Genomic DNA, 20,672 nt, shown 5'->3' with positions numbered 1-20,672 from the left:
TGCTGCAACACCCTTTGCAAATACATTCTCTATTAGATGCCCAGAACTAGTTGAAAAGTTTGCAAGTTGAATCTAAATTTCCCATAAAAATGCATTGAAAATTAATTAATGCATTTTTATGGGGGGGGGGAAGGTCAGAAACTTTAAAAAATTTAAAAGAAAGTCACTTACCAGGTACTATAGACCAGTGGTTCTTAACCTTTGTTACTCGGATGCTTTTGAACTGCAACTCCCAGAAACCCCAGTCAGGACAGCTGGTGGTGAAGGCTTCTGGGAGTTGCAGTCCAAAACTCCTGAGTAACCCAAGGTTAAGAACCAGTGCTATAGACTGAGCCTTGCTCTTCACAGTGCCTTGGTAGACCCCAGAACAGCCAAAAAAAGGAGCCCTAAACAGCTAAAAGCCAGCAGGCACCCGGCAGACGGCAGCCATTTTGTGCTCTTCTCCCTGCTCTTCTCAGCTCCTTCCCTCTCCCCACCTAATAGCTGATCGGCGCTGGTCTGAAAGGCTTTGCAGAGAGCTTTTAAAGCAAGTACCCCTATGCACGTTTCTACACAAGCAGGTTTCAACTCAAACGGAGCACCTTTTCACCCAAGCACAGTTTAACCCAAAACAAACGGCTTTTAAAGTAAAACTAGCAGCTTTTAAAGTAAAACAAGCACGTTTCTACACAAGCAGGTTTCAACTCAAACAGAGCACCTTTTCACCCAAGTACAATTTAACCCCAAACAAACAGCTTTTAAAGTAAAACTAGCAGATTTTAAAGACAAGTAGTAAATTTATCTTCCCCTCACCATTCTCAGGCCTATTAAACTTACTGGCAATTTGTTTTAGAAGCTTTTGTTTGTGTCCTCTCTCTCTCTCTGCTTCTCCACACGTCTGGCTGGTCACATTGTCTAACTTCTCTACAGAAGGTGAAGGGAAAGAGACTTCTCCTTCCTGCTTTGCTTCTCCAATAGAGAAGCCAACTGGGTGATGCAAGCAGGCAGATGCTAATATCTGTACACTGGAGGATTGTGGGAGGAAAATCCAGCCCCTGATGGGGGTCCTGCAGGGTACCCCAAAACACTGAAGAGCTCTGTTGGCCTCTTTTGGGACTGGGGCTGTGCAGCCCTATTCTAAGCAGGAGGTGCAGCCGGGGGTCACCATACCTTTGGAGGGCAAGGCACAGAAAGGGGCAGGAGGCCAGGGGCCATTCTAATTCATACATGGCAGAGGAGATACCATTATTATAAAAGTGGTTTTCCCAGGGTAAGGCTCATCTATTGCACTTTAGATATGCTGACCCCTGTGATTTCCCCAAATGTGGGGAAATCAAGTGCCTAAGTGGGGGACTATGTGGTTTCTCCTGTTCTTTCTAGAATTACTCTTTCCTCTTTGGTCCTTGGCTATTTTCACTGCCTGCTACCATAGGCCTGTTAGCCTTGCTGGTTTTCCAGGTGGGCTCCAGGAAACAGATCCTGGAAAGCCGCAGTGCAGAATGGTGGGGTCTAAATAGCAAGCAGTCTCTGGTGCTAGTTCAGAGGCCTCCCAGCATGGTAGTAGGGGGTTTCTGAGTGGTGGTGGTTGAACCCCTTTTTTTCTGTATTCATTCCATAAGATGCACTCCCCCCCAATACTTTCTCCCCCACTATTGGGGGGGAGTGCATCTTATGGAGCAAAAAATACAGTAGCTGCTACTTGTAGCACAAGCTGGAGACCTCAGTCCCTCTTCAGGGTAACCCCATGTAGAGTGCATTGCAGTAGTCAAGATGCAATGTAACTAGAGCATGGATGAGTGTTGCTACATCAGGCTGACTTAGGAAAGCTGGAGCACTGTGAAGCTGTGCAAAGGTACTCCTCATCACTGCTGCCACCTGGAGATTCGGCAACAATGCAGTCAAGAAGCATTCCCAGACTATGAACATCACCTATCAGAAGAAATATAATTTTTTCTACAACAGGTTGAATCCAGATTTCTAAACCTGACTTTCTATTGACCAGAAGCACCTCCATTTTGCATATATTTACTTTTGGCTTGTTTACCCTCATCCAGCCTATTATTTAGGCCAGGCAACATTCAAGAGGACTGACCGGTACTTTGGTGTTGGAGGACAATTAGCAGTAGAGCCAAGTGTCATCATCAGCACATTGGTGGCACCTCATTCTAAAGTTCTGAAAGATATATCTCAATGGCTTCATGTAGATGTTAAATAATATAGTAGATAATGTGCTACAGGCTCAAGACCATGGTGTAAAATACAATGCTCCCCAACACCACCTTTTATGACTGCCCCATTATATCTCTATCCATTACCTGGAGATTATTCCTCACATTTTTTCTCAATTTATGCCTTAATTCCTCCCAGATCAGCTGAAAATATCAAATCAAGAGATGTGCATGCATATGCAAAACAGTCCAGTGAGAATCATGTTCATGTTCCACACTAATTTTCTACTTGCATGCACCATCAAAATATGAATTTGACAGCCAAGGCATATCATAGTTTTTAAAGGTCTTTACTGCCAACAATTAAAAAAGCGCACAACTTAGACTACTGCTTAATCAATCTCACCTTCGTGTTCTTAAACCCTTTAAAGTGCAATAATTTCCCCAGTATCTATCATCACAATTCATATGTGACACAAAGCCATGACTTGGCATATTAAAGCTGAAGAATCAGTCAAGTTTCAAGTTTATTTAGGTTTAGTAGTCCACAGGCCATACACTGTGTCAAGGTTTAGAGTTTAAAAATACATTAAAATGAAAAGAAGAATCTATCTATGTTTGGCTAGCTTGCAAACCAGAACCCAAAACCATGGAATGAAGCAGATTCGCAAACGTTATATTATGACAGGGTGACATTTCCTGAATTGAAAGGTCATAGTTATGACGGTCAGTCTTGATTTAGAGCAGGAATGGGCAAAGTGCAGCCATTCAGATTTGTTAGGAGTGAAACCTCCATAAGCCATGGTTAACATAGCCAATGTTAAGGAATGTTGCAAAATGCCATCTAATAACATTTGGAGGGCCACACTTTGGTCATTCCTACTCTAGAAGGCTCTCATCATGAAAACAGCAAGGAAAGTAAGAACTTTGTATTCAGAAAGTGAAGGAAGCCAAACAGCTCCAAATCATGGTTTTGCTGCTCTTCGTTAGGAAGATCAAACTATCATTTAAGTTCTAAACTATAACTCTCACTACCTATGTTTTGATGTAATATACAAACCAGGCCATAGAGACTCTTGAAACATGAAGTACTATCTGTCTTAACTTCATTTATAAGAATTGATAAATTTTCATTCTTATGATACTACATTCAGAATCTCTCTCTCTTTCTGTGTATAAGCAGGAGCAGTAAAATGAACTGAAGTTAATTATTCCTCTATGAAGCAGCTCCTGTTTCATCCACCCACCTGTTCCAATACAGACAGACTAGCATTTGTTCAGGAAGGAGCATATGACAGGGCCTTGTCATTTTTGCTTTACCCCTGCAGCAGAGTAACATGACAAACTACACCTGCCAAAGTTCCCACTTCTACAGAGCTATTAAGAAGTACAAAATCCAGCCTTCACTTCCATCTTGCTTTAAAAGTAGTACAGTAGTTTATGGTCTATTTTACAAGGAAACTGCCAGTGATGAAAACTGCAACAGGATATGTACACATATAGGCTTCCAGGAAAAAAAGTGGCACCATCACAGTGCCTGTATAAGCGATCATATTGTGTTTTCATTTCCATTTGATATTAAAAATAGTTTCATTCCCTACTTTCATTCTCCTTTCATTATATTCTCTAGACCTTCAATAGTTTAAAATACAATTATTCTCATTATTTGGGAACACATAAAAACTTGAGAAATGGAAGATTAGTCACAAAGCACACAGGTAAGGGTGAGACTATACAGTGGAGAAAAATGGGAATGGATCTGTTGTGATGTTGCACCCAGGAAGCTACGTTTCTCTGGATCAATTCACTTCCACCAACCATACTACAGTCTGCAGGGAAAGGGGAGGAAATCAGCCTTGTTTGCAGCTTGTTAATCATTTGAATCCTCTTCTCTCCACACCTGGGGTCTGCCTGTTTCCTTCTTCCATTTCCATTCTGTTTCTTTTAAAGGCTTGATATCCTATAGTGCTAGATTAGCAAGCCTGGAAGGAAAGAAGGCAGGCAGGCAGGAAAGATGAAAGCAGACAGAAGTGTTGTGTGGGGGGAAGCGGATTCAAATAGCAACCACTTTTCCTGCCACACTTCCTCTCTCATTGTTGCTATAGCCAGCTAGAATGGCTGTAAATACAGAAGTTATAACCCCCTTCTACAATGGCTATGGTGATCATATCACTGGAACCAATGCAAATTCATTCAATTCAAAAAAGATATAAACTTCAGTGGCAGAGGAAAGAACTACGGATTGGGTGGGAGAGCAGAATTCCAGGCTGATTCATATTGACCTTCATGTCATATAGTCAACAGAAAATAATGTGAACCAGTCTCTATCACAATCCAAAATATTTCCCTCCAGTATTTGTTTATGTAGCCTAAGTTTTGTGATTTATGAAATTTGGGACTTCCAGGAACAGCTCCCTTCTTTTTTTTTGGGGGGGGGGGCTATAACTCGGATGTCTCAAATCAAATTTTCGCCAAATTTGGTCTGACTCCTGGCCTGACTCTTCTCTCCACCTTCTCCAAGTTTGGCGAAAGTTGGATATGGTACATCCCAGTTACAACCCCGCTCCAAGCAAGTCCATCCACAAAAGTACTCTTTAGCAGCTGTATCAGAGACGGGATACCTCTGATGACATGTTACCAGGGCACAAGAGTGAGAAGGTACATCTACACACATATCCTTCTTGTAGGCTTCTCACCTGAGCATCTGATTGGCTGTTGTGGGAACAGAAACATGTACTAGATAGGTTTTTGGTCTAATCATAATGGGGCCTTTTTATGTATCAACAGATAAATGCAAAGAATTGCAACTTTAGATGTTTTGAGGATCACATCTCAAATCAGACACAGCAAACTGGCAACCTGCAGCTTGAATAAGCCTAGTAATGAAACTTTACTTCCCTCTCCCCATAAATGTCCATAACTGTGTGTTGTCAAGTCAGTTCTGGCTTATGGCAACCCTGGCAACCCTTTCCAGGGTTTTCTAGGTAGAGAATACTCAGAAGTGGTTTTCCATTCCCTTCTTCTGTGGCTACTCTGGAGCTGTGCAGCTTGTCCATACAGGTGGCTCTTTTCCCTGGAGGCACAAATGGGGAATCAAATTCCTAATCTCTGGCTCCACAGCCAGAGACCTACTCAAAGCCAGCTATAAATGTCCATGCTCAGTTTTAACAAAGACAGCAGCATGTCCACTGTTTAATCCACAAAGAAATATTTTCAGACAGCAAATTCTAATTGTTATTTTTAGACTTGTGTCTCCCTTTTCAGTCCTGTCTACAGCGTATGTGTAACATATGGACATATTTGATACAGAGGGCCTTTTGAATAAAGATCTTAATGCTAAACACTGCAAAATTAGATGTGGAACCTGTCCTTAGAAAAGGGTCATGTTTTTAGCAAAATAGCTCTGGATATTTGTAATAGCAAACAAATACACACAAAAGTACAACAGAAAGCCATCCCTTCTTAAATTAATATAGCTCTGCTGAAAGATATATTAAAGAGAACCAGCATAAATGCAAACTACAAAGTTATTATAAAAATGTGAAATTAAACAATTCACTTACAAATGACCGAAGCTCGGCGAGTATGCTGGATATTGTTGCATTTGGGTCATCGTATTCTTGTGGTTGTTCAAAAGGATGCCCTGCTTTATTAATCAGCCAGGCAGCAAGGGTGCAGAACATGTAGAACTGCTCACCAGGGTTAATAGGCAATGCAAAGTAGTGCCTGTTTCAAAAGGAAGGGATAGCGATTAGGTTACATGTACTGAAATGTCCTACCAGCCAAAATAACTTTTTGGTATTGCTATAACCTTCTCTGCCCTCAAAATTGCCTTCTTCAAGGATGACATTATAGGTCTGATATTTCACTGACAGGCAATTTCCCCCATAGATGTGCTCTTTTCTTTGCAGTAATTTCAGAACGTTATGCCACAAACAGGCTGTACCTTCTTTTGTGATTTACACCTTCCTGAAAATTAATTTGAATCAAAAGCTTTAAGTGTAACTCTCAAGAGTTTGCTGGCTGAACACTTGATAGCCTGAAACAGTTCTGATTCTGTTATAGGTTTGTTTGTTTTTTGCTTTTTTGCTGCTTGACCTTTTACAGAATAAAGAACACCACATAAATGTGTATTGCTTCATATCCTCAAAATCTATTTACCAGAATGTATGCAAAGAAACGTAACAACTGGAAGGAGAGATAATACAATGTAAAAGACCTTCTCCTTAACTATATGCACTCTGGTTTGCACTTCTTGCCAAAAGCACTCCCCTAGCAGGATACTCTCCTAGCAGGATACTCTCCTATGCTATATTCAAAACTCTGGCAAGCATTTTCAAAGTGTTTAATTGGGGACTAAGGTCATATGGATGCAGTTTAAATATCAGTGGTGAGCAGAGCTGACAATTGGAATTTAGTGCTTTAAAATCAAATAATACCTACTCTAGGCCTTCAGGATGGGATAGTATATTAACTCAAACAAACATATGAAACCATTAATGACTGTCAGGAAAACCAGTAGGGAAACAAAAATGCCATACATACATACAATAAATGTAATGTTTGAAAGATTATTTCAAATACATGTACCTGACACATTTACTACATCAACAGCTTATTTTTCAGTGGTATACATTGGGCTTATATTGGAACTGAAAACTGCGAGATGCATTAAATAGAAATCCCTAGTTCTCAGCTAGCTAGATTATCTTGAGAGTGTTCCTTCTAATTTTCAACCCCACTGGGCAGGGCTCTATCCCTCACATGCACAACTTCAACAGCACATGCGCGCTTCCCCCCTCTGCTATGGAGTGGGTTCCATCACAACCAGAAACAAAGGGGCTGAAAATGATCACTGTTGGTGCACGGAGAAGGCAGGCTGCTCAGAGGGAGGTAGAGCTACAGATACACACACGCCTTAGAAGAAACCTTGCTTGAGACGTAACTTTCTAAAGATCTTATCAGACATGCACATTTCTTCTTTTTAATTTCTGATACAGACAGCCATAACATAATGTGAGGTCTACTGTAAATGGAATTAAAATTCTAAAAAGAAAATTCTACACTTTCCCATTCTAGTTCTGACACAGATTTTAAAAAAAGGCAAAACAACTTTTGCAAAGACATTAATTTCCTGTGTTCTACCTTCAGAATCAAATGCAACCCGCTACAGTCTTGATGTACAGTGGGACCTCGACTTACGAACGTCCCTATCTATGAACATTTTGACTTACGAATGGCTCCTTTCGCAAAAATTGGCATCAACTTGTGAACGGAGCCTTGATTACAAACGAAAAAAGGCAGGGGAAAAGGGCTGGAAATTCTAATTTCCAGCCCTTTCCCCCTGCCTTTTTGTCTCCGGAGCTCTCCAAGGGCTTTCCCCTCAACATCGGAGGAAGCCCTTTGAGATCTCCAAAGGCATAAAGGCAGGGGGAAAGGGTGGGAAATTCTTGAAGAGGTCTTCTCCTTGAAGACCTCTGAAGGCGCCGATTGCCATGGCGGGGACCCTTAGGGAGTTCTCCCAGGGCTTGCCCGCCACCATGGGAGATCTCTCTGGGGGTCCCTGCCACCGCGATCAGCGCCTTCGGAGGTCTCAAAGGGCTCCCCCCCCCTGACATTGGAGGAAGCCCTTTGAGACATACAAAGGCAAAAAGGCAGGGGGGAAAGGCAGGAAATTCAAATTTCCAGCTCTTTTCCTCTGCCTTTTTTTGTTCAGAGGTTTCAAGGGGCTTCCTCTGATATTGGGGGGAAAGCCCTTTGAGACCTCCGGAGACAAAAAGGCAGGGGGAAAGGGTGGGAAATTCAAATTTCCAGCCCCTTTCCCCTGCCTTTTTGCCTTTTAAATTCCTTTGGAATGCACTGATCGGTTTTCAATGCATTCCTATGGGAAATGGTGCTTCAACTTAAGAACGTTTCAACTTAAGAAAGCAGTCCCAATACGGATTAAGTTCTTAACTCGAGGTACCACTGTTTATTGGTCAGTCTCATATAAGGGTAACTTCACAATGACACTTGTTTCTCAAGAAAATTACCATATCTTTCTGTGTATAAGACTTTTTTCCCCTAAAATAATTACACTAAAAATTGAGGGGCGTCTTTTACACAGAAGCTGAGAACTCAGAGAGAACAAAACGGCCCATAACCTGCCTCTGTAAACAGGCTGCCTCCAATCAGGAGGCTTAGTTTCCTACAGTCAGGAGACTCAGCTTCCTCCAATCATGAGTCTTATGGAACTGACATCAGCTGATGCTGAACAAACCAATTGAAAACACCTAATTGGAGGTGGAGCCTGTAGGCTCAGGTTCAACAGGGTCTCCTAATGTCCCAGCGTTCTGAGCCCAGAGGCTGAATACTCAAAGCTAAGTTTTCTTAATTTTCGGGTTAGAAAAGTGGGGGGTAAGTTATAAACAGGGGTATCTTATAAATGGAAAAATATGGCATGTCTTTTGTCTCCTTAGACAAAAGATGCATTTTATAAAGAATTGTCACCATTTCCCTGCCCTCCCTTTTCAAAAAACTTTTTGGCTGAAATCCAGCAAATGTAATTACATCACATAAAGCTCATGTCATCAGCAGTGGCAGGGCTTTTTTTTTAATTAAAAATTTCCAATCCCCTCACTTGAAGGTCTCAAGGCTTCCTTGGGATCCCTTTCACTGTGGGGAAAGTTATTTGGGACTGCAAGACAGGTGTGTCTTTAATTTACCAGTGGCAATAATTTTCAGAAATAGTCTCCCCCCACCACGTCCCACAACCCCAAACAGCTTCCCCACAATTAAAGAGACTCCAAGAGAGCCTCAGGATCTTCAGGGAGAATCTGGAAATTTAGATTTTAAAAAAAGACTGCTGCAGCTGATAACATCAACAGCCTTACACTGCATACAGTAATTTTTGCTACTAATTTATTTGAAATGTGGTACTGAAGGAGAGCCAAGGATACCCTGAACTGCCATTAAGATGAACAAGTAGGTCCTAGATCAAATTAAGTCTGAACTATCTCTGGAGGCAAAAATGTTTAAATTGAGGCTACTTTGGGCACATCATGACAAGGCAGGATTCTCTGGAAAAGACAATAATACAGTACTGGGAAAGGCTGAAGGCAGTGGGAAAAGAGGAAGGACCAATACAAGATGGATTTACTCCCTAAAGCAGACTTGGGCAAAGTGCGGCCTGAGGGCCACATACGGACCGCAAGCCACTCCTGTCCGGCCGGCTGGTCATCACTCCAGTCCAGTGTTCAAGCCCAAGACAGACTGGATTTCTCTCATTGAACAAGTTGAACATCAAAACCATTTATAGCTTTTTGCCTAAAGTTGATCAGTTGCTTATCTTTAACATACTGCAAAAAACCTCTTTAGTATTTGTGAAGATTAACAAGTTTAAAATAAAAACCATCATAACATCACTGTTTCATTTTATTTTTAAGTAAAGTTGGTTCGGCCTCCGAACACAGTTCAGATTTTTCATGAGACCCCCTACAGAAATTAATTGCTCACCCCTACCCTAAAGGAAGGCATAGCCTTGAGTCTACAAAAGCTGAGCAGGGCTGTTGAGGATAGGATATTTTGGAGATTGCTCATTCAGTAGGGTTACCATAAGTGGGACCCAACTTGATGGCATATAATAACAACAGCAACAACCTGAACTTCAGGCTTTATTTTGTAACTAAGAGAGTTTAGTATAAGTACACACATATCTCATGAAGAGGATTCGGACCATGATTTTGAAAATTATCTTATTATGTGCTTCACTAGTAGCTACCGTATTACTTTAATATGATTTGTCACTTGCAACTGCTCCCTGCTATTATTTCAGTTTCTCTATAAGGTGCCAAACATGCAGATTGTTTCAAAGATACTACAGGAATAGCACCTTTTGATAGAAAAAAATGTAGAAATTTTAAATATAAACATTTAGAAAACTGATAACTTTTATTTAAAAACTTCCCAGCTGAATGCTATAATTTTATAAAAAATATAGTGAAACCATAAATAAAGTTGCCAACCTGGGGACTGCTGATTGGTGGTTCACCAATATTATAGTTCTGACCTTCTCAAAAAGAAAAAACTGTTCACACATGAATGGTGAAAATCAGTTCCTTGGGCTCATGTCTTCTTTTCTGTAAATTGGAAAATGTCAAGTTGCAAACTTCCATTTCACAGAACAGAAGCAGTAATCTGATGCCTACAAGATGCTCTTAAATCAATGTCCTAGTTCACTTAAAACTGTAGTTTAAAACTAAGATCTAGCTCTAGTCAAGCAGAAGAGAAAGAAGTTGGTGTGAACCTAATGAAGCAATCATATATCTCAGCAGTGATTTACTATACCAAGACAACCATATCTTAAAACATACTATTTTATGTTTTTCTAAAATTTTCTTCATACAACTAACACACAAAACTGAGTCATGACAATGCATGTTGTTCAGCCAGATTTTCACAAAAAGTACCAAAAGTGCTACTTAAAATAATACACAATCCACTATGGTACCATGTTTCCCCAAAAATAAGATAGGATCTTATATTAATTTTTGCTCCAAAAACGCATTAGGCCTTAATTTCAGGGGATGTTTTTTTTTTCATGTACAACAATCTACATTTATTCAAATGCAGTCATGTCATTTTCTTCTGGTTGCTGCACAATGGTGGAGAGCGGGGTTTCACTTAAATGGGGCTTATTTTGGAGGTAGGGCTTATATTATGAGCATCTTGAAAAATCATACTAGGGCTTATTTTCAGGTTAGGTCTTATTTTCAGGGAAACAAGGTATTCACTGGTTGTACTGTTGGTACGGGCTACATTAGGAAGAAAATAAAGAGGACTAAGCATAGCAAGAGGAAGTCAAAAGACCATAACAGGCATTATGACTGAAATGTGCAATGGGATGATGAAGATAAAACCTCAATCAGACAACATTTGGTTTGACAATACAATTTCCTGTGTGTCTCCTTGGAGGTACACAATTACTCCTTATAAGACGGCATTCCAACCAAGACTGGTACACATATATGAGGTGCAGGAAATTTTTATTTTTCAATAAAAATGAAAGTGCCAGGGATCTATGCTTTCTTTTAAACTAGAAGACTGATATTAAAAATTAAGTTTTCGGATAGCCTTTGGCCACATCGAAATTGAATTCTTACTGCCTCTTTGCTAGAGTTATAAGATGAACAGTATTGACAAACTAGATTAATTAACATAATGTATACTAATTATTATTCTGTTTTAATAGATTGAAAAAGTTAAGATTACAGCTAAAGAAGTAAACAGATCCTTTGAATATGAATGCTGTTTCAAAGTTCTATAACAGCCTCCAGACAGAGTGGTTAATTTAAAAAAAAAACTAGATTTCTATTCTGCATCTAATTCAACCATTCATAGTACAATCTGGAGTAACATATCCGTTCCCTGGCATACTCTTTATCAATACTTAGTAAGCTACAGTTCTTGGTATATCCATTGTTTAAAGTCTGAAACAATATTTGTGGTCTCTTCATAGTGTCTCCTATTACTTATACTGTACAGTATGGGGACTAAATCATATGGTGTGTTAAAGAGCTACAGAAAGAACAGATTAACTTGTATCCTACAATTCTTTGATCCCTGACCATGGGTGGGTAAAACAATAAATCATGTATTATTACAACCTCGATCAGATAACATCTTGTTTCTGACAATACAATACAATACAATACAATACAATACAATACAATGTTTGGAGAATGGGAAAAACATTAAACAAAACAAAAAAAACTAAAGGGAGAGATCAAAGACAGAATGGAGGCGATGTACATCATGGGTGTAAAAACATAACAAAAACAGGCAAAAAACATAATTAACAAGCAGTCATTCTTTGATGTACATCCATGATACTACACAATACATTAATAGATACAACTAGTAAAAGGAGGCTACATCTGCATCCCAACATTTCTAAAAATGCTCAATTGCTATTAAAAAATGTCCATCATTAATTTTCATCATGAAGCTGAGAAATGGGCCTAATTTTACCATTAACAAAATTGTGACAGCACTAACCAGATGAAAATCAGCCTGCTGTACTAAATGACACACTTTTCTGAACAGCTGCACCCAAAGAGAAGCTTCTTTGCGATTAGCAAGTTATCAAATGCCCCATATTTTACAACTGCACATACTAAAACGGTGACTTTTATTAAATTAATGCATTCATATTCAACACATAAAAGCCAAAAGAACAAAAACAAAGTACTGTGCTCTTATTAAAACTAACAGACTAATATTTTTGTGGACTATAATCTACTTCTTCGTAATCCACAAAAGTTTTTGCCCAAATAAAAATCTGTTAGTTTTAAAGGTGTCAATACTTTTGTTCTTTGTCCTACATACCAAAAGGAACATGGCTACCTATTTTAAATATCCAGAGCATCACTTACTACAGTATAATCCTGTACATGTTCCACAAAATTTCAGAAAATTCACTTTTAAATAAGAAAACAAAAACATGTGCATTGAACAAAAACAGAAGACATAAACACAATGTAAATACAAATTCTGGAGCAAGATCCACCATGTCCAATGAGCTTCCTCTCTAGTAAATGGGCATAGTCTTCAACCCCAAACAGCATCGTTTTCCAACTAACATTACTTGTCAGATACAAGGTGAGCCACTTTCTGTGTGTCTGCAGCAGACAGAAGGGCTCGTTCACATATCCTTATCTAACAAAACCAGGCCTCCAACAACTTGTAGGCACCAACAGGCCATCCCAGGCAATTTGCTCTGCCGCGCACCGTGTTCTCCATGCGCGTGGCCGTACAGCCCAGAACTCGCAGCCAGTGGCCAAGTCCCCACGTGCACCCGAGGAAGCCCAAAACTTTTAAGCCAAAGGCCGACACGCACGTGTGAACTCGCATCTCAAACCATCCAAAACCGCGTGTTCCGACCACGGGCCGGGAGGGACGGGGCAGAAGACTTTTTAATTTTGCAAAGTCGGCTTCCAAATATCGTCCGGCCCTGAAGGGAAGACGCGTGTGGTGGTGGTGGTGGTGGTGGTGGGGAGGAGAGCCTGTCTATCTCTCACCTGGAGGGCGGCCTCATGTTGTGGCTCCTCAGCGCCGCCTCCTCCTCGTAGTTAAGCAGCTTCAGCTTCTCCAGCAGGTCCTCCATCAGGACGAACATGTGATAAGCCGCTCCGGGGCCTCGCTCCACCGCGCCAGGCCCCGCCGCGTCCCCTTCCTCAGCGGCCGCCATCACCATCGCTCAACTCCGAGGCTCCAAGTTGCCAACACAACACACCAGCGCGCAGGCCGCCGCCGCCGCCGCCAGCGTCACCCAGGCAACAAGCCCCGCCCAGTGGAACGCTCGCCCGCCAATGCTTTTTAGCCCGAGCGGGATGCGTCGGCTCGATCGTTTCCTGCCGGAGCTATCCCTGTGGCGCATGCGTAGACCGCTGTGCCTGCTTCAGGGCTCGCTGACGCTGTTCTCTCTTCTCTCTCCCCCCCGTTCGTTGTAGCTGTAGCTTTGCGCTACACGTACACCCCCCCCCCGTTCCCTAGTGGGGTGTCTCTCGGTCGGTAGCGGACGGCGGAGACTGTCAATAAAGGGAGATCTGGCTATGTATGGAAGGCAGCGGAGAGGGATATCAGGGAAGAAGAGTCCCTGCGCCTTGGGAATGTGTGCCTCCTGTAGGAATAAAATAAAGCAATACAGTAAAGCAATACAATAAAGCAATACGCAAGCTTTTTGTCGTCGTCATCAAAATATATACGAAATTGTTTGCTCACTTTTATGGGTATCTAGCTATACAAAGAAAACAAAAAGCCATTCAGTAGCACATGGGAAAGGTTTGCCTTTTTAAAAAAACTTTTTATCCAAAGTAGTTTCCGGAGCGTTCCGTCTCAGCACGGTGGCAGAAGAAGGAAAAGCCAAAATGTATTCTCGAAGGCTTTCACGGCCGGGATCTGATGGTTGATGTGGGTTTTCCGGGTTGTTTGGCCCTGTTCTTAAGGTTTTTCTTCCTAACGTTTCACCAGCCTCTGTGGCCGGCAAAAATGTTGCAGCCTTTTAAAGCCTGGTAATTTTATTTCCGCGTGAACTTTGCTGGATCAAAGTGGGCTTTGATTCCAAAGAGGTCCCGCGGACAAACCAGTGCTAGTCTTTAAGGTGCCGCAATATTTTCTTCTCGTTGTTTTCTTTTTTCCTTTTTTTTTTTCACCGTGTTTGCTTTGGCTCCAAACTTTGGGAAACTCCTGCAGTGAAAGGCCAAGATTGTGTGTCTAGGTAAAGGGGGGGGGGGGTGGATGGCTCGGCTCTCATCCGATCCTGGCTTTAGTGCCAGCCTCACTGCTAACAGCTGAATGGCTGCCAATGGTAAGCCTACATCCCAGATCTGTCTGTTCTTTAGAAGAGATACATTGAGTCTCCACAATGGGAGCTACTGTACTGCCCTGCAACTAGCCAGCTGGCTACCAGGATCAGCCTACAGCGGGGCAGAGAGTGTCAAAGTCAGAGACTTCGACTTACCGCTCAGTGCAAGCAATAGCTGTGCACAGATGGCCAGTTGAAATTCTGTACTGTGTGTGGCGCCAGAGACATTGTCCAGGGGGTTCCCACTGAATTACTCCAGGAGAAAAAGAAATCCTCTGTCATTTCTCAGACATCTTTTGCTGTTGTTGTTGTTAAGAATTTTTGTTTGTCTGTCTGTCTGTCTGTCTGTCTGTCTGTCTGTCTGTCTGTCTGTCTGTCTGTCTATCTATCTATCTATCTATCTATCTATCTATCTATCTATCTATCTATCTATCTATCTATCTATCTATCTATCTATCTATCTATCTATCTATCTATCTATCTATCTTGCTTCCTCCACAATTTTCCCTACATAGATAGGCATCCTTCAGTCTTGAAAGACTTTTTTTTTGTTCCAATGATTACACCATTTCAATGTGAATGGATTGGATCCACTGTGGAATAAAGTAGATGTCCCAATGGCAGAGGAAAAAACTATGGATTGGGTGGTGGTGGTGCAAACACCAGGCTGATTTTCCTGTATGTCATGAACACTGAAAGAAATGTGAATCAGACCAGTCCAATCCTATAGACTTTCCCACATTTTTGTCAATGTGCTCCAAGCTTGTGCAAAGTTAGCATGGGGACCTATGAGACCTGCAGTACTGAACAACCTTTGTTTTCCAGGGACTACAGCTAAATGCTGCTACCACAGTTCTTTTGTTAGTTTGCCAGCCAGCAATTCAGGAACTAACAGTGTGTCATTCTTTTGTTCCAGTGATTCCTTTTCTTCAGTTCTGTGGAATACCTCAGCCAAACAAATTCACTGGTGGAGGGCGTGATTCTCTCGGATATATTATTTCTTTTGTTTCGGTTAAAAACTGCAAGTCTTTCATTTCTATTTGCCAGAGAACATATTAGCAAAATCGGAGAGAATAACATGGTAGCGTCACCCCAGCACTTTCTCTGTGTATGTCCATTCCTTCCTCCCCACTTGCATTGTCCATCCATCCATCCTTCCTTCCTTTAGCTGACTCTCCTCAGAATGCAAGGATGTCTTTCTCATTCTCTGTCCCCCATGACTTGGAAGAAACATGACACTGAACACCACAGAAACCCTGCGAAGAAAGGAGTATCCCAGGACTGTCTGCAGCTTTTATCTGCTCTTAAAAAGGGTTAGAGAAGTTTCTCATCAAGTAACTAAAAGGGGTACTGAAAACTACAAACATATGTCCATGAACTAAAATTAATTAATCTATTTCAAAACAAAATACTGTAACTTTGAGATTCACTTGCATAAGATTTGTGTAGTGTTATCAAGTGTCAGGTTTTCTCAGTCATGAAACTTTGACAGAGACAAATAGACACACCCACACCCACTTTTATTATTATAGATGGATAGCAATTGAACCAGTTAGGTGGAATAACAGGCAAAGCATGATTAAATAGATAAGAATAATAATAAAGGGGTAAAATGCATACAAACACACCTAAAAGCAGCAGAGTAAAAATATAATAGTAATTGTGTACTATCAGGCCAATTCTGACTTATCGTGACCCTTCTCAGGTGTACAATACTCAGAAGGAGTTTACCATTCCATTCTGGGGCTCTTCTGGAACTATGTAACGTGCTCAAGGTTGGCTCTTCTCTGAGGGAGCACAATGGAGAATGGAACTCTCAACGTCTGGTTCTACAGCCACAAACCTAACTCACTAAACTATCCAGCCAAACAGGATAAGATGAATAATAAAAAAAAAAATTAAAAACTTCTGGTCCTAACCTAAACACCTACTGCCTGAATGAAGGAAAAGAATCTCACCTTGATACTTGAACTATAAGAGCAAAAGCTTTAAAGGCATCTTCCTGAGGTGAGAGTTCAATTAGTGAGATCCCACCACCTCCAGCGACCATCTATAGCTACAAGCTGCCTCACTTCTGTTGGGGGGGGGGAGGCAACACAGAGAAGAACCTTTGAATAACCTCTTCATAAATATTTGACTAGAATGAACGTTATGATGATTTACAAGACGTGACTGATGAGTATAACATTTGCCACATTCAAGCTATTGCTAAGAGTTCTCTTACGGCTGCACCTATTAGGGATTCACAAAGGAATTTATATCAAAGAGCGACCATGCTTCCCACATTCCAAGTTTCTGTCAACTTGCTTTCCCCTGTGAGCGCTCTAGTGATTGAACAATGGAAAGCTCACCATGCTTTATTCCTGAAGGCTTCTCGTTCACATGTAGAGCCTGTATTTGAGCAGGAATATATTCCCAGGAATATATTCCACAGTTGCTGTCTACACCTTTGCATGTGTAGATAGCAGCAGTGGAGATTAAAGGGACCAGCTGCTCTCCTCTGAATGTGGTCATCTTACAAGAGTAGGAAATGACTGAATAGAGATTATGAAGTGAACCATTTTCTTAGTATGATGTGCTTGGAAGAGTTGTTATGTGCCATGAAGTCACTTTCAAATTACATTGACCCTAATTTTAAAAAGTATAAAGTTTTCAGGAAACAGTTTACTGTTACCTCCCCAGTACATTTCTATAGACAGGAGGGTTTTGAACCCAGGTTTCCTAGTCCAGCAGTATGTACACTACACCACACTGCTTTATTGTTTCATTCTTCTGGAGGTGCTCTGCGACTGTGTAGCTTGCCCAAAGCTACATAGGCTGGCTTTCTTCTATAAGGCATAGTGAGGAATTGAATTCCTGAATTCTGACTCTGCAGTCAGATTCTCCAGCTCACTATGGTATCCACCTAACTATTAGATGAAGGGTTTTTTTCTTTGTCCCTGCATTTTGCATTCTGAAGGCAAATGTCTCATGTATGTATTTCACTTTTCCAAAGATAATTGTGCTGCCACTGAAACTAGTAACTATATCAAATGAATACCCAAGATCTTTTGAATGTTCCCAGTGAAGGGGCAAGATAAATTTCAGGTGGGAGACTGTTCCACATTTGTAGGGTGACCACTTAGAAGGCCCAGTTTCTGGTCATTGTTTTCCAGGCCTTTCTCAGGGTCAGGATTCTCAGCTGTCTGGCCTGGAAAGATCTTATAGGATGGGCAGATAAAGTCAGAAGGAGACATACTGCCAGATATCAAGGTCCCAAACCATTTAGGGCCATTTTCTTTGAAGAAACAAAATGCAAAGTCATCTACTTATAGAAGGTCTTAGTGGAATAAAGAAAAGAAAAATTTTGGAACATTCACACAAAAAATCACTACTGAGAAATGTGGGCTTAGCCTTAGTTGTCATTCTTCATTCTTCATTATACAGTGGTGCCTTGACTTACGAACTTAATTGGTTCCGGAACTCCGGTCGTAACTCGAAATGGTCGTGAGTTGAAGCACCATTTCCCATAGGAATGCATTGAAATTCAATTAATCTGTTCCGGCTGAAATAAAAAATCACAAAACAAAAAAACAAAAAAACCCCCAAAACCCTACAAGATCCATCGGAAATGCAATTAATCTGTTCCAGCCAAATTCGGGGGGGGGGGGGGAGAAAAGCAAACAAACCCTGCAAGACCTATTGGAAATGCAAAAGAAGCAAAGCAGAAAACAAACAAACCTCACAAGACCCATTGGAAATGGGGTAAAAAACCCTAAAATCAAACAAACCCTGCAAGACCCATAACAGCATAGAAACACAATCCCTCGACCCAGCCAAAAACTACGCTGCAAAACCCACCCAGAACAGTTTTTAAAAAGTAGAAAGCAGCACCTCTCCTTACCAGGCAGTCCGAAGCCTCCTCCGATCGCACACTCTCTAACCGCTGGGGTGAAAGAGCTACAAAGAAGCAGCCTCTTTGCCACTAACGGTTAGCAATTTGAATTCCCCACCTTTTTTCCCTGCCTTTTTCTGGTTGTAACTCGAAGCTGCGTCCAAAAGTCAAAGCAAAATTTTGCCACCGGAGCTGGTCATAACTCGAAATGGTCATAACTCAAAATGGTTGTATGTCGGGATGTTCGCAAGTTGAGGCGCCATTGTATTTATTCACTTATTTACTTATTTATTAACAATTTTGGTTCACCTTTCCCCTTTTGGCAGGACCCAAGGTGATATAACAACTAATTAAAATTTACTTATTTATTTGTAACATTAATATCCTGCCTAAACATCTCTGTCTTGCCTAGATTAAGTTTCTATTTGTTCAGCCTAAGCCAGCCCATTGATTTCCCCAGGCAATGGTTGGGGCACTGATTTTCTATCCCAAGTGTATTTTTCAGACAAGCCTTCTTATTTTTTTTAGAAATAATTAAAGTGGTGAAACTGAGAGAAGGCTAATTTTCAAAGGACTGGATTAACAAATTAATGTTGTTACTGTAGTGCTGTATGCGTAATCTTCAGCACATATCATAAGTGTACTTCTCTAGTAAACATAAGCTTTTTTTTCTTGCTGTTTCAGAAAAAAATGTGATCCATTTACAAAGGGGTAATTTGCTCAGGTGATCATACCCAGTTTGAAAGGTCTGAACCCCCAAGTTCCCATTCTTCCTATGCTACTGCCTGCTTACTCTCCAACATTTCTTGTTCTATCATTTGGTTCCTTTGTGAGAACATCTTGAGATGCCATCTGGTTCACCATGATGTTCAAAGGCTCTGGACCCCCTCAGTCCCCTTCCATGTTTATCAACTACAACAGCAGTAAATATGGCATCATCTTTTTCCTTCCTTTGTTCAAAGATGCTTTGATTTCCTCCATGTTCTTGCACACCTCCATTCCCCACTTTCCTTCTTTGCTAAGCTTTGATCTGTGAGAAGGTGCTCTCTCACAAGAATCAGTACCTTTCTGCTGTTGCCATGGAGCTTCCTACAAACCCAGGTGAGAAAGTCCACTTCGACCATTAGATCAGGTGTGCGCGTGATGTAGCACAAGCCACAGAGACTGGGTGAGCTTTGATGATGGCAGTAATCCCTTGAAATATGGAATTTTACTTTACCATATTTTTCTAGGTGGGCATGAAAAAAGACAGTAAAATAAGTAAGAAGCATCAGAACAACACAGTCTTTGTTGAGGAAATTTATAGGCTACTTTTCCAGCAAGGCATTTTATTGCCCCCTGTCTTATATGCATTGATTGCAATCCTGTACAGATTCACCCACAAACAAATGAGAATATTATATAGGATTTACACAAAAGACTTACCTCTGAGTAGAAATGCATAGATTTGCATTGTAAGATTTGCATTTTTAGCATCTTTGTGTCTAGGCTATGGTTGTGAACTGATACTCATCAATGTCAATTTGTGCAGAAGTGGTCTTCCATTTCTGGGAGTGGGTGGAAAGTAAAAGAAGACGAATATCCTCATTTCTCAGAGAATTTTTTTCTTATAATTTTTTTTAATCAGCTATACTTGCCATTTTTCAAGGACAAACACCACTACCTAGTCTTCCAGAAGTTAACATTCAGATGTGTGATGTATTTGTGGATACATACTCATTCTAATGAGATGGTTACAGTACTTGCTCAGAGTTTAACCAAAATAAAAGGAAGCATGTTTTTCCTGTTATTATAACATTTTCCCTCCAGACACAGTTCCTTCAAAGCTCTCTGTCCAAGCAATCAAACTTACAAATGAAGCCTGTATTTAATGTATTCACGAAGGCTTTCACGGCCAGGATCTGATGGTTGTTGTGGGCTTTTCGGACTCTTTGGCCATGTTCTGAAGGTTCTTCTTCCTAACGTTTCACCAGTGCCTGTGGCCGGCATCTTCAGAGGACAGCACTTTGTGCTCTGGTTCATCTCTGGTTCTGCTCAGCATCTTCGGTGCTGTCCTCTGAAGATGCCGGCCACAGAGACTGGCAAAACGTTAGGAAGAACAACCTTCAGAACAAGGCCAAAGAGTCCCAAAAACCCACAACAACCAGAAGCCTTTATTTACTTCCCAGTGACCTATCACAAAAATAAAAGCAAGCTAATTTGTGGGTTTGGAAGAGAGAAACCCATTGGATTGACAAATTAGAAGCAGAGTTTCCTCGGGGCTGGGTAATGTTTTGTCTAGTTTGACCCACATTCATGCAGACATTTG

At 41.1% G+C, this 20,672-nt stretch overlaps 2 protein-coding genes and 1 pseudogene across 4 annotated transcripts in view; 1 reads left to right on the top strand and 2 right to left on the bottom strand.

The window, feature by feature from the left end:
* The window catches only part of IFT57 (intraflagellar transport 57), a 36,653-nt gene extending 23,171 nt beyond the window's left edge, over positions 1 to 13,482 (bottom strand). The window contains exons 1-2 of one of the 3 annotated variants that reach the window (XM_020806377.3): positions 13,205 to 13,482; positions 5,711 to 5,873 (exon numbers count right to left, since the gene is read on the bottom strand). In XM_020806377.3, coding sequence (XP_020662036.1) covers positions 5,711 to 5,873; positions 13,205 to 13,380 — 339 coding nt within the window. In that variant the 5' untranslated portion in view covers positions 13,381 to 13,482. Of the gene's footprint in view, positions 1 to 5,710; positions 5,874 to 13,023; positions 13,053 to 13,204 lie in introns of those variants that run through there. The other 2 variants (XM_020806376.3, XM_020806378.3) reach the window with 2 other exon arrangements.
* MYH15 (myosin heavy chain 15) overlaps positions 1 to 20,672 on the bottom strand; it is a 305,993-nt gene that overhangs the window by 149,962 nt on the left and 135,359 nt on the right. The window lies entirely within an intron of this gene.
* On the top strand, positions 1,199 to 1,349 carry LOC140706171 (U1 spliceosomal RNA; annotated as a pseudogene).

The sequence above is a fragment of the Pogona vitticeps genome, chromosome 3 (assembly GCF_051106095.1).
Source record: "Pogona vitticeps strain Pit_001003342236 chromosome 3, PviZW2.1, whole genome shotgun sequence".
Classification (NCBI taxonomy): Eukaryota; Metazoa; Chordata; class Lepidosauria; order Squamata; family Agamidae; genus Pogona; species Pogona vitticeps.
Note: the sequence above shows the minus strand (reverse complement) of the source record. Positions and strands in the feature narration are given on the sequence as shown.